Below are 25365 nucleotides of genomic sequence, written 5' to 3' on the forward strand. Positions count from 1 at the left end.
TGCTCAATACTTGCCCATTAAGTCAATCAATCAACGAAAATTCAGCAATTTAAAAGGATAAGATACATTTATGTATATAAAATGGAAGAATATCCACAATATACTTTTAAGTGAAATGAAGGTTACGGAACAGTATAGTACGATACCATTTATGGTTAGAGTGTCCAGATTTCGTATGTATGCATTTAAATGTCTGAGGATACATACACAGAAAACTGGTTGTAATGGTTATCCTCTATGGAGTGCTAGTGGACGAGAGCAAGTTCTAATTTCTACATCTCTTTTTTACTTATACTTTCACAATCATAATGTAATGCTTTGGTAATCAGCAAAAACAAAAATGATATTCCCATTTTGGGGGAGAGGCAAAGGGTTGTTAGATAATGTTCTATTCAGATTCTTAACAGAAATCTATAGTGTGTTGGCAGTAGTGTGGTTGCACTTTATTTTTATGGAAAATAAAACTTGGAAAAAAGCCAAAACCAGCCCCCCTGCAGTCTGAAAGCAGGCTCTGTAAACAAGGGCCCAGGTGATTCAGAGACCACAAGCCCTTGCTCTCCTGGAGAAGAGCAGATGGGTTTCCCGGCTTTATCTCCTAGCGTGGGGGAGACAGAAGACAGAATGAAAAGCAAACTTGTTCTAGTGAGCCTCCTGCTCACTATGTATTTGTACCAGTTCAGTTCCCATCTCAAACACTGTCACCTCTCTGCAGGGGAGCAAGTGTGTGACCATGAGTCACAGGTGTGGCCCCTCAATCAGGGGTATGGGTCCCCATGCCCATCCTCACAGAGAAGATGACTTCCCTGCTGGCAGTGGCTTTGTGACAGACTTCAGGCAATTCCAGCCAAGCCATTTTGTGACCCAGTTGAGGTTGTAGGAAATAGGTCTGGTCTCCTCACAATAGGCCAGAGGAGATAGTATGCTCTGTCAAGATAAAACTAATTTAGGGATTGTTATACAACTTCGGTTGGCCCTCTTTAATATTTTAATTTTTCCCTTTATGTAACACTGTGTTTTATTTCCTAATTTGCTCATTATATATAAACATTTCAGTTTATATATATGGTTTCCTTTCAAACTCCCACTGAGCGGCAAATTCCATTGAAGAGAAATTTCTGAAGCAATGTGCTCTTCAGATTTTTATTTAGTCACTTTTTTTTTTTTTTTTTTTTTTTTGGTCAGTGAGAATCACAGACAACTGACCTAGAAATGAATTTGCTGGATTTTAGCCACCTGTAAAATTCACACAGTTAGAATACCTGATATTCAAGTCATGGTAAATGAACACTCATTCCCATCCATCTATAACTTTTATCATTTCCTTCCTTAATATTTTAGGACATTTTTTCTAGTTATTTTTCATAATTTAGACATTTCATTGGTTGAGAATTCAAACCAAGTACTTTTAGAAGACAAAGTTTCATGTCCCAAACAGGCAAATATTTTAATTGTCCTGGTCTTTTTCTGAAACCACTGTGCATTCTATGCCCTTTGTTGCAGCTGAGTTTGACTTTAGCTGCTAGCTAGCATCTTGTAAATTCCATTTTAGGAGACCTTAGTGCAGTTTGCATTGAGACTTTTCCTCTGAAGCTAACCAGGTTATCCAGGGTAAGGTAAGGACTTCTCCTGGAAAATCTAACTCTGGGCTCTGAGGAATTAACTCACAGAGTTTTTAGAACCTTATGAAGAATTGCAGAAATGAAATGCTGCAGATTTTTCTCTCCACAGATACAAAATAATAATAATAATAATAATAATAATAAAGAAGGGAGCACATGCATTCCAAAAGATTGTTCACTAGTCTCCATTTCCTTTCCCTGTGGCATCATTTTTAGAAGCAATGCCTTTTTTCTTCTTTTTAAATGGAAAGTTAACTTCATGTTTTAGATTCCTGGTCATGGTCCTTTGTTGGTGGTTTGATGTCCTCTCTTCTTGTATATTTTTCCTTTTTCATCTGTGGTCAATATTAACCCCAGATTTATTTTTTGGAAGATGGAATGTGACCCAAAATAAGTTGGGAAATTCCACATTGCCCTTGTCAGAGTGAACTACTGAATAACAGAGTGCTGATGTTTAATGGAATAGCAGATTCGGGGGGGGGGGGGGAATAAAAATATATATATACATATATATACACACACACACACGTAAATGTATTTAAACATTTAAAAATATGTATATCTACATATGTATATACATTTTAAAGAGTTGAGGAGTTATTTGCTATTTAAAAGTATTCTTCAAGGCCCTGAAGCAAAGGCCATTAAGAGGTAAAAGATTGATGGACCATGCTGGAGGCCAAGGTACCTGGGAATAATGAACTGAAAGAGAAGTCAGAGATGGCCAGCATCCTGCTCAAACCAAGCCTGTGGGCCAAAGGAGGTAGCCTGGATTTTATTTAAAGTGTCTTAGGAAATCCGCATAAAGTTTTAAGCAAAGTGACATCGTCTGTTTTATGTTTTGCAAAGATCACTCTGGGGAGCTGAGTAGAGACTAGATTAGGGCTAGGGGTAGGGAGAAGGAGGAGAGAGTGAAGAGTGAGATTCCAGTGAGGAGGGTGTGGTAGACATCCAGGAAGTAGATGATGATAGTTGAGACTGAGGTGGTGACAATGGACCTGGAAGTAAATGCATCTGAGACAAATTTTGGAGACAGAATCAACTGTACGTGCTGATGGAATAAAAGTGAAAGGAGTCTCAGATGAGTCCTAGGGCTTTGAGGTGAGCAGTTGGGTGGAAGATGCTGTCCGTTACTGAGATGGGGCATGTTGGGGTGGGGGAGAGTACAAGATTCAGAGAGGAAACCAAGAGCTCTAATTCCCATTGCTCCATTGGATTGAGAACTTAGCTGTGATACCCTGAACTGGGCAGGAAGGACACAACGATGAAGAGAGCATAGTGTCTGCCTCTGTGTCACCCTCCCCTCTCGCTACCCATTCCTTTTCATTATCCTTCATGGGTTCCTTCTCCTCTCTCAGAATCTAAACGTCAGAGTGACTGAGGGCTCAGTACTTATCCCCTTTTTTTTTTCTATCCACATTTACTTTCTTGGTGCTGTCATCCAGCCTTTGGCTATAAATACTATCTATATACTGATGAACCCCAAATTTATATTTCCTCCTTGTATGTCTTTATCGGACGTTAGACTTACGAGGTGTGATCAAACAATACAGTGAATGTTTACATTTAAAAAAAATTATCACAGTAAAAAACACATTGCCATTAATCCCCTTCAAAATACTCCCCCTCTCTTCAAACACACTTATCCCAGCATTCTTGCCACTTTATGAAGCAGTTCTGGAAGTCCTCTTTCCTGGGTGTCTTTAGTTGCACTGTGTGTCCGCCTGATGTCCTGAATCATTTTGACTTTGGGGAAGAGCCAGAAGTCTCACGGTGCCAGATCCAGTGAATAAGGTGGATGAGGACACACCGTAATGTTATTTGACAGAAATTATTGTACTAGAAGTGATATGTGACACCGTGCGTTGTCATGACAGAGGATGATTTATAGCACACTTTAAAACACACCTTCTCTCAACCGTAGCTCACACCCAACTGCCTGCACCGAACAAGTTGAAACTTGTCACACACTGTTACTAAGGTTCCACATGCCGCTTCCCATATTGAAGATCCCTGCCTTTCTGTTGGATGGCACTGGGCAGCAGTGTTCACCATATTTGTTGATCACAAGAGAAAACTTTCATGTTACACATCACTTCTGTATGGCAATTTCTGTCTAATGAAAGCACTGTGGTCTGTCCTCATCCACCTGATTCACAGAACCTGGCACCATGCGACTTCTGGCTCTTCCCCAAAGTCAAAATGACTATGAAAGGTAAACGTTTTGAATCCATTTATAACATCGAGGCAGCCACGACAGCACAACTAAAGACACTCACGAAAGAGAACTTCCAGAACTGCTTCAGAAAGTGGCAAGAACGATGGGATTAAGTGTGTTTGAAGAAAAGGGGAGTATTTTGAGGGGGGTTAATGGCAATATGTCTTTTACTGTAATAACATTTTGTTATTTAAACATTCACTGTATTGGTTGATCACACCTGTACGTAACCAGCTATCTGCTTGACATCTCCAATGGGATGTATAATAGGCGTTTCTGAATTAACATGTGCACAGCTGAGCACTGATATCCACATGCCCTGCCTCATTCCAAAGCCCTGCTTTTCCTCCCTTTTTCCTATGTTAGCAAATATCAGCTTCATCCTGACAAGTGCTTAGGCCGACGCCTTGGAGTTACGCTGGACTGTCCTCTTTTCTCCTACCGTACATCTGAATTGTCATCCAATCCTGTCGACTCCTTCAGGCTGTGTCCAGAATCCAGCCAATTGTCACCTCCTCTGCTGCTACCACCCTGGCTCCAGTCACCATTGTCTCTTGTCGGGATCACTGCAGTGGCCTCCTAACTGGTGTCCCCACCGCTGCCCTCACCTTCCTTTAGCTTAGTCTCCACACAGCAGCCAGGATGATCCTGGTAGACTATAAGTCACTCCTATCACTTCTCTGCTAAAATCATGCAGTGACTCCATCTCACTCAGAGTGAAAGCCCAGGTCCTCAGGGTCACCACCCGCTCCCACATCATCTGGCCCTCATTACTGTTCTGATCTCGTCTCCTTCTGTTCCTCCTGTCCTCCACTCCAGCCATATCCTTGAACGTGCTAAACGTGTTCCTCTTCTAGACCCTTCTCACTTGCTGTTTCTCTGCCTGGAATAGTCTTCTCCCAGTTATTTCCATGGCTACCACCTTCACTTCCTCTGGTCTTTTTCAAATGTTACTTTCTTAATGGGGCCTTCCCTGGCTTCTTATTTAAAATTTCAACACCCAACCACCCCCACTGGCATTCCCAGGACTCCTTTCTTCTTTACTTTTCTCTGTGGCACATCTCCATCTAGCATTTTGCTTATTTATCTTCTGTAGTGTATGTCTAGCACTAGACTGCAAGCTCCATGAGAAAAGGAATTTTTATTTTGTCTGTTTCCTGCAGAATCCCCAGTGCCGAGATCCGTGCCTCACTTCTAGTGGACACTTCACACATACGTGTGGAAGGAATAAGTTCTAGTAGGAAGTTGTTTCCTCTCTCTTCACTACTTCTTTCTAATGTTTTGTGGAACTATCATCTTCATTTCTATGCTTCCCTTTATCCAGAGCTGGTGGTAAAACCAGTGGCCAGCCAAGCACAACTCGAGCTTCCTGTTTGGCTCTCTTATTCACAAGCTGTGTAACTAAGGACAAGTTGCTTAGCCTCTCAGAGTTTTAACTTCTTTGCTTGTAAAACGAAGAAAGCCTGTCTTGGCTATCACTCAGGATTGTTGTAAAGGTTCAACAGAATAACGTATGAAGGATCATCAAGGATAAGATGTGGTTTTCATTTTCCATCGCGTCTGCCCCTAACTCAGGGCTGGAGCTCTACATATATGATTGTCTCGTTTAATTCTCACATCAAGTCAATAAGACATGAACTCATACTACTGAATTCATTTTACAGATGAGGAAACTGAGGTGCACCAAGAAGTTAAGTGAATTACCCAAGAGCACAAGAGAGCCAGGCTTTGAATCCAAGCATTTTTATCCCGTGGTCTGAGATTGTCCCTATTTTGTTCTACTGGACAAAATAAATGTTTTAATGACTGAATGGAGTAATGAAAACGATTTGACCTGAAGTGCAACATTTGTCTCCAGACAATTTTTTTCTTGATTGCTAATTAATGTGGCATTTCCCTGATGTTATTTTTCTTCTTCAACTCAAACAGGCAGAAATTCCTGTATTTTGGAAGAAAAAGGTATTGTCAGTCCTTCCTCTATCTTTTTTCCCCTCCCCCAAAGAATGAAACTCTTATCATATGTCCCCTGAGATTTTTGTCATACAGTCTAACCAAGTCTAGATGGTTTTTGCAAGTTCAGACATCATAGGTAGTAAAGTATTTGTAGTTATCTACTGAAACAAATTCTGGACTAAATTACACACACACGCTCCCCAAATAACTTATACCATGCTCTTCTTCTTTGTTTGTGTTATGGCCTTTCTGCGCTAATGAATTTGTAAATGTGGTTTAATTACTGTTTACTGAAAAATAGCTGCACACAGATCAGGCTCAGTGGGAGACTTAGCCAAAATGTTGAGGTAATTTGTTTCTAGTGCAAAAACAGCTAATAAATGAGAAGCAATTTTTAAACACTGAGAAAGGAACTTATGTTCGGTTTTGGAGAAACGATGTTTCATATATTTAGGGAAACAAATCATTCTTTAAGAGAGTGGATTTAAATAACCGAAAGGCATTTTCCCCCAAGGCCAGGTACAGGGCAATTTGCACAGAACCAAAAGAGTGTAATAACAGTGATTTGATTAAACACCACACCATAAAGCTATATTCTAGAACTCCCCAAAAGGAAAGCTCAAAAGTATTTGCAAATTCCATCAATGTTTCAGAGCTCTGTAAACCCATATATTATGTATTACCTCATGTTTCTGAATTCTTGTCTCAGGAAAACTGCCAATTTAGCAACTAAATGACAGTTTTAAAATTCTAATAAAAACCAGCCCCTCTAACTTTGCTTTCTTTCCTCCAGAAAAAAAGGCAACAGGAGATGGGATTGAAAGTTATTGGAAGGTTCAATTTATAAATTCTGTTTGTGCTCCATTTGGAGTTGTAGTTTAATTTTGATCTTGCATAGTCTGTTGTTTGCCTGATTCCGCTTAAAGAGGGACCGCTGAAATGTGTTCCTTCTTGCAGCTATTGGTTCTGCTCATAGGAAGGGAGCTCCCTCCCACTGGCTCTGGGGGGAGCCTGGCTGAGAGCTGGAGTGGAGCCAGTTCTACCTCCAGTGCAGAACTCCGAAGACAAAATCAGTCAACTTAGCAATTAATATGGATTACTTATTGTTTCCTGAACTGTGGATATTATGAAAGAAGTTTGAGCAGTGTGAGATGCAAACGCTGCCCTCTAGGAATTCATTATTAGTGAAGGCAACAAACAGGTGTAATACAGGCAATTCAATGTAAGAGACGCCAAGGGTGAGAGGTGGAGGATAAGTGAAGGAGGTCAAAAGATACAAACTTCCAGGTAAACGATGAATAGGTTCTGGGGATGTAATGTGCAGCTTGGTGACTATAGCTAACAATACTGTATTGTATATTTGCAAGTTACTAAGAGTAGGTCTTAAAAGTTCTCAACACAAAAACAATATGTAACTATGTGTGGTGATGGATATTAAATAAATTTATTGTGGTGATCATTTTGCTGTATGTACATATATCGGGTCATTATGTTGTATACCTTAAACTTATACAATTGTATATGTATAACTTGGTGGGGGGAAGGGATCCTAAGACTAAGTCTTAACTACTAGTGTGTAAAATAGCATTCTGAAAACTAAGGCCTCATCTTTGTGATGGAAAGACTCCTTTTCCAAGAAGATTATTCCATATTTCCATGTTGTAATTATTTATCTGTCATTCATTAACTCACCAAATGTTATTTGTGGTATCCCTTATACAATTTGTCCCATGAGACCTGTATAGTGGGCGGGGGGAGACAGATATAATCCAAAAAGCACACCAAGTGTAAAATCTCAAAGGAAATGGAAAATCATGATTAAAATAGAGCTGTGTTGTCATATATTGTATAATTTTTCCAAGCCCTACTTTCAGGGTTTTTTCCAATATAAGAAAAATGTAAAATATAAATGCAGAACCTCTTTATGAGAAGGGGTTTAAGTCATAAAACTTTGGAAACAGAAACTAAGCTCAGATATCCTCCAAGAATACTTCCCTGATTTGCCCCCATTTGGCTTGGGTTCCTTTCCTTGTCTTCTCACTACACCACATTCATTCCCCATTTATTGTATTGTCCCCACCCTGCACCAACCACCTCTGTATATTCACAAGTAGGTGTCCCTTAAAGAGGAGGAGACATGTCTTTTCTTCGCATCCACAGTGCCATAAACATGTCTGTTATGTGGCATTCAATAAATGTTGAATGTCTATGTGAATGGGAAGACAATAATTACATGTATTTCACCATCTAAGAAAAGTTGCCTTCATTCTCCCCACTACATTAAGCTTAAAAATATAAAACAAAAAGATGTAAGATATATATTTTTATTTATTAACTGTAAATGTGTTAAAACATATGTTAATAGCATACTTAGATAAGTATGCATTCAAAAAATCTGGAAGGACACACACCAAAATGCTAGCAGTGTTTATTTCTACGTATTAAGATTTTAAATGAGGCTGACCTTTTTCTTTATGCATCACTGTGTTTTACTATTTTTACTAGGGATGTGTGCTGCCATTAGGATAAGAAAATATGAAGTTATTTGTATTTTAAAAAGGAAAGTTTAGCCTATTCCATAAGACATAAACAACTTTATGAAGCATCATCTTTCCCATCTATGAGTAAAGTAAACCCAATGTTGACAATCATTTGACTTCGTAAGTTTAAATAACTGCCCTAGCTTGGTAACATTTAATGGTATCAAGTAGGTTTCTATTTTCCTTACTTATGTCTGTGTTTATAATATTCAGAAGGTACCCAAGCAGCACTTTCCTAGTAAATATTCTAGTAATAAAACATGATGAATGATCTCTTTTGCTCTCTCTCTTCTTCTCCTTTAATGCTCCCTTCTGATACTGGGATTGAGTGTTAGAACTGGTCTTCTTAAAGCCAGACTAGACCTCTTGCAAATGGATAAGGCAGAACTAAGTAGCCAGTTCCCTCTCTCTCTCTCTCTCTCTCTCTCTCTCTCTCTCTCTCTCTCTCTCTCTCTCTCTCTCCCTCTCTCTCTCTCTCTCTGTCTAACATTCTCTCTCTTTCATTATTCATCTCTTGTTTTCAGGTTAGCTCAGTATAAAAAAAAATCAGTTTCTGGTTAGTAATATTGGTGCTGTGCGTGTTTGGCCTTCCTGTCTTTCTATCATTTTGTTTGGCTGACCACAACACTGGAAAACCTAAACAGTGTTATTAGACTAAAATAGAGTTTATTTCTTTTTCCCAGAGGAACAATCACAAATTATAACTTGTTCCTCTAAAGAACAAGTCTGAAGATTTTGTATATTCTTTTCTCCCTACAGCTGAATTCTTGCTGCCAGGATGGGGAAACAGAACAGCAAGCTGCGCCCAGAGGTCATGCAGGACTTGCTGGAAAGCACAGACTTTACAGAGCACGAGATCCAGGAATGGTATAAAGGCTTCTTGAGAGACTGCCCCAGTGGACATTTGTCAATGGAAGAGTTTAAGAAAATTTATGGGAACTTTTTCCCTTATGGGGATGCTTCCAAATTTGCAGAGCATGTCTTCCGTACCTTCGATGCCAATGGAGATGGGACAATAGACTTTAGAGAATTCATCATAGCCTTGAGTGTCACATCGAGGGGCAAGCTGGAGCAGAAGCTGAAATGGGCCTTCAGCATGTACGACCTGGATGGAAATGGCTACATCAGCAAGGCAGAAATGCTAGAGATTGTGCAGGTATGTAGCCCTAGCCCTTCCCAAAGAGAAGAACATGAGTCACAAGTAAGAACTGGCAGGTGCACAGTATAGCTTAGTGCAGAGGGGGCAGACTGGTGGCCCACCTGGGCACTGATTTGACCTACCCAGTGTTTTTGAAAATGTTGAATCCTCATTACAAAACAGGGATGTTGCACATAAAAATGCATATTGGTTGGCATCTCTTGAAAACTCTGACCTGGCAACATGGGGCCCCCATTTTTGCCTGGCATAAGTCACCTGGGCCTTTGTGGTAACTCCCGTCGGACAGATGGACATGCAGTCTTCAGCTGATCATGCTCACTATGGCCACTCCATCCACTCACTGCACTGACCTTCCTCTGAGGTTATATCTCCTGGAGTGGTATTTAACACTCAAATTCTGACCTGGGTTCAAACCTTGCCTCTTTCAGTCACTACCTCTGTGACTTTGACCAAGTTAGTTCACCTAAGTGGGCTTCACTCTCCTGCTCTGTAAAATGGAACTGCCAACAGAGCCACCCACATCGTGGGCTGTTTTAAGATTAGATGTGAGTGTCTGTGAGCAATGCTTAGTACCAGCCATTAGAAAAGCACATCATCATTCTCAGCATCAGCATCAATTTACAACTTCGTTAGACTCTTCAAGAAAGGGAGTCATCTCTAGGCTAGGTTCTGTCCCATCTCATCGGAGATACAAACATTATAGAATTGAAGCCTCCATCATCTCAGTAGGAGGCACTCCATTTTATTTCCATAAATCACTCACCCAGAGTAAATTTCCTGAACAGAGCAGGAGAAGGGGCCCACATGTTGGCCACATTTTCCTTGTGACACCCAAGGGGAAGGTGGGAAAGGGACATAAGGAGCTATAGTCCTGGCAATGGCACCTTGATCTACAGTGGGTGGGTCCCAGAGACAAACCTAAAAGACTGAGACAGCGCTCTGGAGAGGATCAGGAGAGTCTCAGCTACAGGCAGTGGGAAGGAGAAGGTGGATGGGTGGCACCAGCGAGGGATGGCCATCACACGCCATCTTGGCAGGTGAGGGGGTACAATAGAGAAGTATTTGGCAGCAGAGAGCAGGGCCAACAGAGTGGCCATTTGGTTTGCTGGAAGGCTCATCACAGAGGCCAGCACTCATGCAGAGGTAGAGCTGCAGCCCCTGGAGAACTGACATGGAAAGGGGGAGGAGGGTTTTGGGAGAGGGTATGTAACTCTCCAGGAGGCAGAAAGGACTCAGCTGCTGGTGCAAATGAGGGCGGAGGCGTAGGGGACTTGCTTTCAGGGAACCAAGAAGACCTGGTTACAGATACCCCCAAGATTGACTTGTTACTGAGCTCTGTGGCTGAGGCCTGGGGTCTGTGCCTGGGCCAGTGGGACTGAACGCACACAGTGACGACTCGGCATGGCCCAGGGATTCAGGAGAAGGGGTCCACGTGACCTTCCTGCATTCCTAGGAAACTCGGGAAGACCTGCCAACTAGTTCTCCGTTTTTCTCGGGCCACCTGTGGCTTTTCCTTCACCTCAGCGGTAAATATCTGATTAAATTGTGTTAAACTAATCCCTCAAAGACAGGGATCTTGAACCAAAATAAAGGCTCTCCCTTTCCCGAAGGATAAATGTATGAAAAATAAAATGCCTACTGTAAAAATATGGGCAGTATAGGAAAATATAAAAGAAAACGAGAAAATTTTTCCATAATCCCACTCCACCGACAAAGAGAATCACAGCTAATAATTTTCTAAAATAACCTGGTCCTATTTCCACGCATTTAAAAATATCAATTTCATTAATGTATATGAAATTTTGTGACTTGCATTTTCACTTAACATAATAACACAAGCATTTCTCATGTTATAAAAACTTTTAATAAAGATATTTTAATGGCTGCATAATAGTCATACACTATAATTTGCTTAATTTTCCCTTACTGTTGGATATTTAGGTTGTTTCCACTTTTCGTTATTATACAAAATATTGTAACTTTGAAAAATAAAATAGCAAACAAATAATCCTTGTGCATGAAGCTTTTTCTATATTTAGGATATTCCCTTAGACTAAATTCCCACAAATGCAATTACTAGGCTGAACGGGGTGAGCATTTATTTCTATGGCTCCTGGTACACTCTGCCAAATTGATTTCCCAAATGTACTCCTGAAGTGAATAAAGAGTGTCCCATATCATAGCACTTTTCTGATTTTTCTTAATCTTTGCTAATTAAACAGAAGTTTAAATTTAAAAGGTGAGTCATTTTAATAGCTTTGTTTTGTCTCCCCTTTTTATCCGGGAGTGCTGTGCTCCGCCCCCACGTTCTCTGCCTCTCCTTTTGGAGAGAAATACTTCCTGACTGGGATCTAAGAAAAAGAATTCCTGCCAGCCACTGTATTGTCTCCTGGTTAGCATTTTCTCCCGGTCTTGCCAGTGGTTTAGTGGCTAGTATTGATGAACATGTTGACCCCCAGGCAGGGAGGATTCTGCAGGCCACGTGCGCTTATAGAAATCAAACCATCCCCACCTTCATGTTGCACTTAGGGTGAAGCACCCTAGTGCACTGGGAACCAGCAGTATAGGGGGAAACAGACTTTCTCCCTGTGCTATGGAATCCAATTTGCAAGGGAGATTGGGAAATTGCAGTGAATGTGCAGAAGGTTCTAGTAAGCACTTGCTGAGCTCTTGCTGACTTCCTCCATGTTCAATATGGAATGTAAAAATGATCGTCAAATGAAGGAGCCGTCAGCCTACCAAGCCATTTTCTTCTCTGTAAAGGATCTCGGTCCACTCACAGACCAACAGCCAGTTTCCAGGTCATAACTGGAAGCACACTGATTCCTTCATAAACACTTATTATACTCAGGGTTTTTGAGAAGCCTGCAAATGAAAAGCTCAAATTTCCTAAGTTGTTTTCTACGGTACCTAAGTTGTTTTCTACGGTACCTCGCCCAGATGGTTAATATTCATGACAGTAGAGAGGAAACATTGCAGCATCCTGAGGTGACTTCCAAATCACCAATGAGATTACATTAAATTTAGAACCATTTTCCTATTAAGGGCTATGCTATTTGTATCCTGCTAATTTGCAAGCCAACAATTCATGTATTCTGCTTCATTCTTATGCTAATCCCCAGTTCTCAATGATTCTGAATGAATTGGAATTTGCTGAAGGATATTACCGAATTTCTCATTCTATATTTTATCCTCCCCCAACCCCCTTTTGAAAACCCATACTCTAGGCCTGTCACTGCCCCAAGGAGCTGTCTATTTGCCTTTGTGGGGATTGTCTTTTTTTTTATTTCTAGCTGGTCCACACCTTTTAGGAGAACCTACGTTTACAGATGCTCCATTTACGAGTATTTCAGAGGAGTCACTGTCCCTTAGGTTTCTGCTTTGTGCCGGGGTAAATATCTCTTAGAAGTGAGGAAATGAAGGCAGGCTGTGGGCCAGCAGAATCATACACAAATGAAGGATCTATTTGTTAAAGTGACTAAAACTTACCTCTTTATTACAAGTGTCAATATATAAATTCTTGGCCGAACTTCTGTCACTCCAAGACTCAGCAATTCAAACTATTTATTAAATGCAGATTCAAAATGTTCAGCTACAAGTACTAGTAACTGGTCAAGGGATTGGTGTCCAATAAGTTTATCATTGGCTTGACAATGAATGGAGTGTAAGATCCATATTTTTCCAGTTTTTCTTCCCTGATGTTGCTTCCTGTAGTTCAGCTTTGGTATCCTCAGAACACTGTTTATGGTAACAAGCTGAAATCCTTTTCACTTCTTAATATGGGTAGGAAGGACTCTAATGTGGATTCTGTAATACTGAAATACACTGTATTAGTTTCCGCTTGCTGCTATAACAAATTACCCTAAACTTAGTTGCTTAAAGCAACACAAAGTGATTATCTTAGAGTTCTTGAGGTCAGAGGTCTGAAATCAGTTTCAGTGGGCTAAAATCAAGGTGTCCACAAGTTGTGTTTCTTCTGGAGGTTTTAGAGGAAAGTCTGTTTCCTTGCTTTTCCTAGTTTCTGAAATATTCCTTGGCTTGTGGCCCTTTTCACCCATCTTCAAAGCCAGCAACAGGATTGATTGAGTCCTTCTCATACTACCATTCCTCTGGGTACCTCTTCTGCTTCTCTCTTCCACTCATAAAAACCTTTGTATTACACAGGGACCACCCAGATAATCCAGAATAATATCCCCATCTCAAGATCCTTAACTTAATCACATCTGCAAAGTCTCTCTTATTATGTAAGTATATACACAGGTTCCAGGGATTATACATTTTGGGGGGACCATTATTCAGTCTACCACATATGCCAAAATGCAGTTATGTTTCTTTTTAAAAAAGTAATTTTGTGCTCTATTAGCATCTGGATGAACAAGCAAAACCATATGCAGATTTATTTTCGGAGTCTTAAATGAACATTTCCACATTCATGTATTTGTTTGTTTTTTAAGTGGCAAACTTAGGAACATGATTTAGGCCCAGTATTTTATTATTGTATCAAAACCACCTCTCAGGAGTCTTAGAGCAGATAATGACACTGACTTTTCCCCATGTTAAAGCAGATCTTCCCCTCTGGGTGAGGGCTAGGCTCAGACCACTGCTGCAAGAGGAAGGAGACTGCTTCCTGCCCTACACTGTTCCCTGTCCCTCAGCCCAGATGAAGGCAGGTCTGATGAAGGCACACCCATCACAGCGCAGGCTGTGTGGAAGGGCCAAAGAGCATGTAAGTGGCATTGCCAATTGGGCCACGATTGTTTAGATGCTTTCTGGGATCTTCCCCTTTCTGTTCTCAGAAAGTAATAGGGACCCTTGAAAGAACAAGTGTTTAATGACAGGACTGTCATTGGTTAGGAGCATATAAACTGCCTTGCATTACCCTTATGATTAGACAAAAATTGATCACCTGTATCCAAAACAAAGAGGAAGAGGAAGCCAAGGGAAGAATTGGCATGTGAGAGTTGGTGTCTTGGTCAATATCATCTTGCCTCACTCCTTTTTTAATCTCCCTTTTCCTTCTCTTCCTTGGGTAAGTTACTTCACCTTCCTGTGCATTGTTTTCATGATTTGTGAACTAGAACTAATCATAACACCCGGCTCATGGGTCAATGTAAGGGTTAAACAGTTATTACAAGTAGAACACCTAGAACAGTGACTATCATGGAATACTCAATAAATATTGGCTACCATTATTCTATAGAAGTTTCCAGATCTGGGACAGGATGTTTCCCTGAAAAGTAACAAAAGGTCATTTCCCAATCAAAGGTCAAGGCAATAGATAGAATATTCCATTAAGTTTTAAGTTAAATCTACCAAGTCATAAAATATACGTTCACAAAGGAAACCTCCAATTGGTGGAACCTCACAGAAAAGAGATTCTTGTACAGACAACTTTAGGAGTTCCCAGCCTTCTTCAGCTGTTGTCTTTCCCACAAAACACCAGCCCACCTGGGAATAAGCTAAAACTTCTGGGCTGCTATCATGCTCATAGGACTCACCTTTCTGGCAGAGAATGTGGTTGGCACCACGAGTTCCCCAAATTCATACTGTGGATCTGAACCCACAGGTGTACTTTATGCTTTAGGACTGTTTGAAGACGGCCTGTCTGGATTTGTTCTAAAGTTCAAATTAGAGACTTTCCAAAAGGAATATATAGTTTGACATAGTGTTATCCATAGCAGTTCTCAGGGAATTTACTTTGAAGACCAGGTTAGAATAATTTCTAATGAGCATATTCATTACTTGGATGTTAATGATTGCTTTGAAAATACTCGATGTTCAAATAACTGTTGTCTTAAAATCAGACTCTCCCGCCCAGTTGTGATTCCGAGTTGACTGGCACTTTTGACAAAGGCAGAGTGACCTTCAGAACACCTTTTTAAATCTTTTCACACCATTTGTGTGGAGGAAATCTGAGGAAGGAGGTTGGGCATGTACTGGCCACCCATCACAGATTTCATTTTTGTTTTTTGTTTGTTTGTGTTTTAGCAGTATGGGAAAGCTTTTTTCTGATTCACTTATGTGATGAATAAGGCATACATATTTCTATAGCAATTGGAGGCAGGGAGGTGATGGTGGTGGCCATCCAAAGGTTTGCCCTCCAAAAGCACCAAACAAACTCAGAGATGAATCCCACCTGGTCACAAGAGCACAACTGTGACCATTTCAGGCAACCAATATTTGTGCATATTTGTGCCACAGAGGACCACGGTAAGATCCACAGATATTTCTGTGTACATTCTTTTTAGAACCACTGACTGAGTGGCACTTGCATTTTTTTTTCCCAATGGTCTTTCTAAATTGATGTCATAGACACCATGTCACTTTTAATATGATCCTTGGAGACCTGAAGCTCTGTGCTCTTCTGAATCTGAAAAAAACAAAAACAAAAACAAACAAAAAGTGGGAGTAAGGGGAAAGCTTCTAGTCCATCTTGATATGGCCCCTGGGAGTTCAGCTCCAAACTCTTGCCTAATTCTCAATTAGGCAATAAATGTGGACCACAGAGGTTACTCTGGAATGCGACTTAGATTTCTTTCCCGGAGGAAACTTTAAGGCAATTATTTAGGCTAGTGACTTTGTCTAAGAACTAACCTTAGTGCTTGCTTAGCAGTTGTGTTTGATTTTTCCCTTTCTTGTTAGGGGATTAATCTTATCATGACAAGCCACACTATAATTTAAGAGTTTTAACTCAGCATCAAGTATGCCATCTGGAAACAAGAGTGATGTCTGCTACCAAAAGGCACCCCTTACTGGCTGTTCCATCCCAGCCTTCTCTGTGGGCTCTTCCTCCTTCTCTTGCTCCCTAAACATGAATTTTCACAAGTAGAGTTCCAACTATAACCTTTTTTTCTTTTCATTCCCTCCAAAAAGTCTCATCTTCCCAGGGCTTGTTATGGGCTAGGCATAGTGGTAAGTGTTTTCCATGCTGTGTTAGTTTCCTACGGTCATTGTAACAAATTACCATAAATTGTGTGGCGTAGAACAATAGAAATTTATTCTGTCACAGTTCTGAAGGCCAGAAGTCCAAAATCAAGGTGTGGGCAGGGTTGGTTCCTTCTGGAGACTCCTGGGGTGTATCAGTTTATGTCTCTCCCTTAGCTTTAGGTGGTGGCCAGCAATCCTCGGTGATGTTTGGCTTAAAATGCTGCATCACTCCAATCTCTGCCTCCGTCATCATGAGACATTCTCCCTGTGTGTCTGTGCCCAGATTTCCTTCTTCTTGTAAGGATATCAGTTAATTGATTGACTAACACTTTTGCTGATCTAATGTGATCTCATTTTTAACACACCTGCGAGTATGACCTTATTTGGAAATAGGGTTTTTGAAGATGTAATCAGGTTAGACATGAATTTTTTCAGGACACTAGTCAACCTAGCGCATATGCATTATCTCATTTCATCCTCCTCACAACCGGATTAGCCCCATTCTATGGATGAAGAAGCAGATTGCTTCCAGATCTTCACCTTTTCTATGTCCACCTGTTAATAGACATCTCCACTTTGTAACAGTACCTCAAAGTCAACAGTCCAAAAACAAACTCAGTACTGCCTCCCACCCCAAAATGTGAGGGCCTATGACACAACTCCACAATGCCTGTTTAGGACAGTAAAAGGGCTCTTTGGAAGGTGTTGTTTGAAGCTGCCATTGCATAACATGTTACGTAAGATTGAAAAAATAGTGAATTGCCCATATCTAAATATGGTGGGCACCTCACTGACTTGAAATAAGACAGGAGCAGTTGGAATAAGAGATTTAAGAAAATATTAAGGAGGCAGATTTAATAGGTCTGGTGACCGTCTGGATATGGAGCTAAATGGTGCAATAGTGCCAAAGATGTCTTTGCTTTGATTACAGGATGAATGGTAGGGCTAGTTACAAAATAATAAAGGGTTTTTTTTTGGAGGGGAAAGATAATGAGTTTTTCAAGTAAAATCTTACATGAAACCTAATAAAAGAATGGAGCTGGTTGAAAAGGGGTACGGTCCTTAATGTCCCCCTTATCCTTTCCCCACCTGTGAAAGTGCCCGAAGCACCTCGGTAGAATTGTTAGGAAAGTTACTGATTTAAAATATTCTTCTAGCTCTAAATAAGAAAGTACTTCCACCATTCCAGATACATCAGTATTCACCCCATTTTTAAAGTGTTTCCAAGGAAGACCCTCCTGACCTCTCTCCGCCATCCTCTCCCGGGATATAATAGCCTTCTAAACAGAGTACTGATCTTTATCTATAATCTAAAAACAGCCCTGTGCCTATTCATTTCTTTTGCCATTGGTTAGTGGTCATGCGGCCTTGGATGTCCTGTTAGAAGACCCTGAATCTTCTGATGAGAAGAATCAGTCTGGTTTCCTTCAGAGAGAAGGTTGAGCTTTTAACTCTTGGAATCGTGCCTGCCCTCAGTTAATCCCACAAATTTTATCAATTAGGATGTGAATCTTTCCTTTCCAGCATTCCAAGAGGAAAAAAGAAATTTAGGACACCAGGAAGCTGGTAAGACCCATGACCACATGGCCTGCATGGGGCAGAGCCAGAGCTGGGCCCTTGGGTGTCCCATAGCTCTGCGTTTATCCAGAGACAAGAATAGGGCTCTTCAAGTTTAATTAAGAACAGGATGTCCCTGCTGGGCCTCTCATTGATGTTGCTAAAAATATAGTAGGGAAGTAGCCTGGCCTCTTCATGGTTTAATCCCATTAAATTTGGGGGGGTGGGAATTGGAGCTAATAAAAGACATGATTTGTTTCAGATTGCTGTCTGGAGTTGTGTCTTTTCTCTCCCTGTGTTGTGGAGTCCTAGATTTTGAAGTTCTAATGCAATCAGCTTTGGGTTGTTGATGCCGTGGGAAGGGAGCAAAGGGACAGACAATTCCCTAAATGTGGTTTTGCAGGCTGTCATCCACTTACTTACTCTAGGGACCACTGGAATGCATCACCTCAGCTCTTTGCTCACTGCTCTAGTACCACCCGCGTCATAGACCTGGTTTTGTGTAAGCCCCATCTGTGTGTTGATGCACATTAAAAAAAATAAATAAATAAATCTAATCTGAGTGCTATGAAAGCCATCTGGAAATGTGAACCTCTTAAAGGAGTACTCACTTCCTCTTCAGCCCCACAAGGTACTCAAACTTTGTGCATCTTGCCTCATTCCAGACATCCTGTTTGCAAATATATTCATGTAAGGGCACCCTGACATTTTTTGGATTTTTTTGTTTTGCTTTTGTTTTTTTGTATTATTCTGTTCTTATTTCTCAGTCCCAGCCCTATCCTTTCACCTAATAGCTACAGATTAAAACTCTTAAAAACTTTCTGTTGAGTGTCACAGCCTTGTCTTCTAATACAAATTCATTTGTTCATTTGGTCTTTCATTCATTTGCTCAACAATAGTATGAGGGGATAATCTCTAGAGTATCATACAGTTGACTTCCTGTCAGAATCTCATAATGATAATTTTATGAGCCCCAGTTCTTAGAGGCTGAGAGTTACAAGGAATGCTCCAGACCAATGGGTTTTACTCACCACCATGGGACCCAAGTGTAATATAGGTGTGGACTTTTGTAACAATGATTAAGGCATTACTACAGTCACCATATCCATCTAAATGTTGCTCATAAAAAATGGGGTGCTTTTCTTTCCAATGTGATGTCTCCCAAACCCTTTGCCAGAGGATTGGTGTGATATAAAATAAGAAAGAGCATTATAAGAAAAAGTCTTGATAATTGAATGCCTATTACCTAGTACATAGTACACACTCAATAAATAAGTGTTAAATAAATGATGACTAATAATTTTTTTTAATTCTGTGAACACCTTTATCTGCAAATAAGGGAGTAGAGATGGATTTGGAAAGTAGGTGTTTTAAGAAAATCAAATTTATTATCAGTTCCTTCTTTTTGTTTCTCGTTGGAGAAATACAGATACCGTAACATGATAGATGAGGCCCCACTGTCGTGTCCTCACCTGCTCTTCAGCCATAGCTTGTGCCACACTCACGGGCATGCTCTCTTGGCCTTCTTACCACCTCTTCCACCTCGGGTGACCTTTACCTCTTCATCTCTTTGCTCAGTCATCACTCCTCAGGGCAGCCCACCCTACAGCTCCTGAGATGGCCTAATTTCCCCATTATATCATCTCATAAGAGCAGGAATCTTCCTTTGTAACACCGTTTTCAACAAAGGTTTTACATTAATTTCTTTGATTATTTTAATAATACTGGTCTGCCTTATTTAAGAATAAACCCCATGAAGGCAAGGATTGGGTAGATCATAAAGCCTGATATATAATAGTGGATCAATAAATATTTGGTGCATGGTGGAGTGAGTGGATGAATGAGTGACGATGGCGGAGGGAGTAAACGGAGAGCAGGGATTTTATTAACCTGGGTCCGTGGGTGGAATCCTGAATCCATGAACCCCTGAAGTTGTCTGCAATAGGGAGTGTGTGCCCATGAGCACATTTGCATGCTTTCCGAGGTAAGAGCTCATCACTTTTGATAGACTAAGGATCTTTCCGGGGTTTCACATGAGTATGTTTAGTTATCTGAATAAAAGGAGAAGGAAAAAAGAGGGTGGGAAAATGAAAAAAAATTAAAGGAGAAAGGGGGAACCTTTATAATGGGAAACAGGATAGAAGAAAATTGAAAGAAGAGGAAGAGCATAAAGAAGGCGATAGGGTGGAACCAGTTATTCCTGGATGAATCCTCTAAACTTAGTGAGCCCAAGTTTGTACAAGCCCATGTTAGGAACTGCCAGGGGTTCAATGAATAGCCAGACCTGATTGCCACCCTCACATCTAAACAGAGCGTCCTGGGTGACTACAATTCAGGGTGAGTGGAATGAAACGATCCAGGAGACGTTTAGAGGGAGCCATTTGCTAGCACAAAGGAAGTGACATTACACATAGCAGTAGAAGGAAGGAAGACCATGGTAGGTTTCCTGGAGAAGGGTAACATTTCAATCTTCCCTGACCATATGAATAAGACTTCAGGGAGAGGGGAGAGTGATAGATGAGCACTCAGATGAGACAAGAATGTAAATAAACCTGCTGGAAATCAAGGTGTGTGTTGGACAGGTTGCCAGGCTCTTGACAGACTTTGCAAATTATCTGAGTTGGGAGCTGCCCTTTTTGGCCAGTTATAGACACAAGGCAGGTGGCACCTGGAATTACCAAGTGAGGTGACCTTATTGAGGCCAGAACAGACTCAGGGAAGGAACAATCAAGCCCCAAAGAAGGTTGAGGATGTGTAATTACACAGAATCCTTAAGACTTCTGGCAAAAAGTTAACCTATGGTTTGCTCATCAATGTTCGTCCTGTATCCCTTCCACAGCTCCTGAAATGTGTCAAGTCTTGCTCCTTTAAAGCAGGCATGCTTATGTGACCTAGTGTGATACTGATTTCTAAATACTGTTTCTGTTGTTGTTTTAAGATTCCTGGGCTTGTGAATTCACAAAATATTTAGATTGTGTAAGTATGAAATTCCTGTGATGTGTGTGTGAGTGTGTGTGTGTGTGTGTGTTAGTTGGTGCCACTGATTCCCATTTAACTGGATCAAGAGTTACAGAAAACCTCCCATGTGGAAGAAAAGCCCAGTAGAGGGTGCTAGACCTCAAGACATCACTAGTATAGAAAGACTTGCTTTCTACTCCTGTTACTAAACAGTCACCTGCCCTGTGAAATCTCAGCATCGCTTTTCCCATTTGTAAAAACAGCTCTAGCTCTATCGCCCTTCCTAGCTTCCCCAAGGAGTCAGGTATCCCCAGCAGCTTGGCACAGGGCACTCTAGTCTCCAGCACAGACGGAGGTAAAGACTTGGACTGGAGGAGACAGCAAGTAGGGGTCCAGGAGGCAGACAGAGTATGGCTCGTTGCTTGCCTCCAGAGCACACTTCAGTGAACATTTCTTGAGCAAGTTGACTGTGGCCAAGTTTATCCCAGTGACTCCCATAATACCAGACAGGGCCACAGCTGTGAGCTTAACCTTCGTCCCAGATGGAATCGCTGTGGAGCCTTCTCAGGAGTTCAGCAAAACTGTGGGTGGGTTCAAGACAGACTCAGGGAGTCTGGCCTGAGGGGTCCCTATGGGGTGGGATCAGACCAAGGGGCAACATACTGGGTGAGTCCATTTTTCATTCTTGTTTTATCACTGAGATTAGAATATTTGCCCACTACCCCTTTCTCCAGAATATTTTAGGGACTTGAGGCAGGTTGATCCTAAATAAGGCTGTAAAGCAGTTAAGTTCAGCCTTTAGTATCAATTTTTCTCCCACATTTCCCATTTGGAAGTTGTCTCCCTTCAGCTGTCTTCCTTTCTCTTCTCCCTCCAATTACTCCACTGCATCCAGAGCACCAGAACTTTCCAGATTTTTCTGCCCATCCACTGGCAAAATCTACTTTTTAAAAAAACTTCTTCCTAGGGCTAAAGTTCCCAAAGTGAGTCTGATTAGCAAAGTCATGGTCTGGGGATAAAAACAGTGACTTTACATTATTCTTCCCGCATAACGCCTACATTTGACAACTGAGGCCCTCACTGAGTTCCATGGGGGGATCCGCATGTGGTGTGGGAGGTGGTTTCAGTACTGCTTACAAAACTTTCAGTGGGACCCTCTTTTGCTCCTCAGATTTCAGATGTACCCCGTTCATCTGCAGCTTGAGATTGCACATTATTTAATCCAGGTCTCAGATGGCAGACTGTTTCCATCTTGGGGATATTTGGGAACTTGCTGAGAAGGAATGTGAGACCCTTGTCACACAAACAGGGGCAAAGAGCATTGGATGGATTGGTAATGTCTGCCTGGGAGAAGACTAGGGCACACCCTTGTAGACTGTCCGGTGTTGACCATCCTGAGGGACCTAGCTGGAGAGCACAGCGCACACCTGTTCCTCGGGCCTGAGGAAGGTCATTTACAGCCTTCTCCTAGAAGTGGGGTCCTTTCCTCAGAATAGCAGCAGCAGCAGCGTCACACAGGAGCTTGTTAGAAATGCAGAATCTCAGGCCTCCCCACCCCCGACCCAGCTCTGCTCAATCAGATTTTGCATTTTCGTAAGATTCCCAGGGGATTCATATGCACACTGCAATTTGACACCTGGGGGTATGGTGGGTCTTCCTGCCAGTTGTCACTCCTGAAGGTTCCCGGTGCTGGAGCACGCTCTGTGGACCTGCTTTCTCCCACCGGTGACTGCATCTGTTTTCCACAGCAGCAAATCAGGATGGGGACATTCCCTTCACCTCCGTATTTGGAAAATTTAATAATAGGGCTACTGTGCGCCAAAGCAAACCTTCTTTCTGTCTCCTCACCGTGTTGCTTCTGTCCCCAGGCAATCTATAAAATGGTTTCATCCGTAATGAAAATGCCTGAAGATGAGTCAACTCCAGAGAAAAGGACAGAAAAGATCTTCCGCCAGATGGACACCAACAGAGATGGTAGGAGGCCATGGCTGCTTTGCTCTACTCAGAGTGGGGGCTGCTGGAGGGGCGGGGGGTATCCAAGCAGGAAATGCCACTCAAGGACAAGGTATTGGCCACAAGGACCTGGCTCATGGCTCATCCTGTGTGCTCCCTGGTGGTGTAGGGCAGAAGAGGATCAGGGTGGGGACAGGCCCAGGAATCGGCAGGCTGAATCCCCACAGGCCAGCTAATCAGAAAGTGCGGCAGGGGCTTGATGTCATTCCACCCTGTCCCTAGGAGCTTTCACCCAGCCTGCCCAGGGGTTTAGTGGGCTCTCTTGCACATGCTCTAAAATGTTGGATTTGCAGGAGCCAAGAGGGCTGCGGCAGCCAGCCGATGTGGAGGTGGGGGTAGGAAGGGAGTGAGGTGGCCAGCAGATTCTACCCCGAGGGTGCCACCCACAGTTCAAATCTAAAAGGGGATGCAAAGCAAACCAAAGTGAAAAGGAAGGTTGGATTTCAAACTCAAGAACAGAGGGTTTTAGAAGTTGGGTTGCAGGACAGAATATAGGAGGACCAATCTACTTTGAATTTTGAATAAACAACAAGTGATGTTTTCATATAAATATGCCCTAGGCAATATTTGGGACATTTACATGAAAACAAATTGTTTGTTGTTTATTTGAAATTCAAAATTAACTGAGTCATTTGCCAAATCTGACAGCTCAATTTAGATGTAAACCCTGAGTTGAAAGTGCCAAGCCTGGAGCCTGGGCCATGACGGGGACCCCACTCATCTGTAGGTCTTGCTGTGTTCTTCTGGGTGAGCCTAGCAATTCTTGTCAGTGATGAGCTGACAGACAGACTGACAGAAGGCTGTGCAGTAGAGCGAGACTCTCTTTCTAATCCCACAGTCCCTGGGGCACCCATTGCGTGAGAATCTGGGTTTGCCAGGTTCAAGCCAATCTATTTGCTTCCTTTCCCTCAAAAATGTGCTATTACATCCCATTACTTTCACGTAGGCACCTTGCTTCACAGCAAATAGTTTGATTGTTTTTGCAAAGACTAAATAAACACAGGATTATTTTAATAGTTAACAGACTTGCTGATGTTAAGCGGCACGTTTTGCTGGTGCTCCAGGGGACACAGCCGAGTTTGTGTCTTGCCCGAGGCCCAACCACCTCTTTAGAACAGGGCTAAAGGGTGGGAGAAGAGCCACACACTGCAGGAGAAAACTCGCTGTGTGTTGATGGCAGGTGAGAAGTTAGGGTCCCCGCACTGGGGCTCACAGTGGGATCACAGAGCACCAGGAGCCTTGCTGCGCAGCTCATTGCTATGCTTCTGGACCCCTGCCTGCTGCAGAGGCCTCACCTAGAGTCTCCTGCCATTAGATTCCTTTTGGTTGAAATTCTGCCTCTAACCCTTGGCTGCTGATGTGAAAAGTCTGGCCTGCAGGCAAGTTAACCCAGGCGCCAACTCTGAAGCACACAGTAGTTAACCCGAGAGAGGCTGATGTATTCACTGAATGCAGAATTGGCCCTGCAGCTTCAGACTTGGGGTCTCAGAGCTGCCCTTTGGGAGATCATTTGGTCAAGTGACCGCTCCCATCTTCTTTCCCTCATACCAGCCTTCAAACCTGAGGAAGTTGTCACTGGTTTAACCACTGCTCAAACCCGGGCATAGCTCATAAAAAATGGCCAGAACACAAACCTTAGATGGGGCCTGCTCTACATATTGAAAATAAATAGAAAAATAAATTCTGCCTTGCTCCTTCATGTAGATAAGGTGGATTTGGTTAACCAAGAACTAGGTGCTGGGGAGGGGATTGTGGCTAATGGGAAGACATATTTGTTGGAGTCTGGAGGGCAGGGTTTGTGAAGGCTTCAATAGATAGCATCCGCCTGCCTGGAGCTGGAATAAGTTGAGAAATAAAGAGCAGTAATCGAAGCCAGAGGACGAGCTTCCTTCCAGGGTGCAGCTCAGTGAGACAGCTTGCTGGAGTGGGGACAAAACCCTCAGCAGCAGGGAGGAAGGCAGGCACTGCACTGATTTGGAAGGGTGGGAACAGAGAGGAGCGAGTCCTCTCACAGGCAGCTCCTGCCAATGGAAAGAAGAGAGCAGAGCTAAACAGGGAGGCCCAGCTGCTCTTCCTAGGAGGGGTCCTTCTGGAAGCACCAGGAATTGAGGACAGGCTTAGCCTCCTCCCCGCAGAGAATTTGACTGGGGGGCCTGGAAGGGCATTCAATACCTACTCCGGAAGGAAAGGGACTCAGGGTGAGTGGGAGTCCAGTGTCCCTCCTCCAGCCTGTCAGGGTGGCAGGGACCCACCGGGATACCTCTCTGCCTCCCGCACATACACCTTTATTCTCCTTACTTCATATGAAGGTGCAGGTGTCCTCACATGCTGTCCAGAAAGGGGCCCTCCGCCAGGTATCTGTGCAAAGGTTCCCAGAGACAGCATGGGAACAGCCCTGGTGCTGCGAGAGCCCAGCTCGGT

At 42.4% G+C, this 25365-nt stretch overlaps 1 protein-coding gene across 8 annotated transcripts in view; it reads left to right on the forward strand.

Annotated features, from left to right (window-relative positions):
• Positions 1–25365, forward strand: part of NCALD (neurocalcin delta) — a 410486-nt gene that overhangs the window by 382098 nt on the left and 3023 nt on the right. For all 8 annotated transcript variants that reach the window (XM_081070493.1, XM_081070498.1, XM_081070492.1 and 5 more), the window contains 2 exons: positions 9090–9486; positions 22800–22905. In XM_081070493.1, the coding sequence (XP_080926619.1) occupies positions 9109–9486; positions 22800–22905 (484 nt within the window). In that variant the 5' untranslated portion in view covers positions 9090–9108. The remainder of the gene's footprint in view (positions 1–9089; positions 9487–22799; positions 22906–25365) is intronic.

This window comes from Rhinolophus hipposideros (assembly GCF_964194185.1).
Source record: "Rhinolophus hipposideros genome assembly, chromosome: 13".
Lineage (NCBI taxonomy): Eukaryota > Metazoa > Chordata > Mammalia > Chiroptera > Rhinolophidae > Rhinolophus > Rhinolophus hipposideros.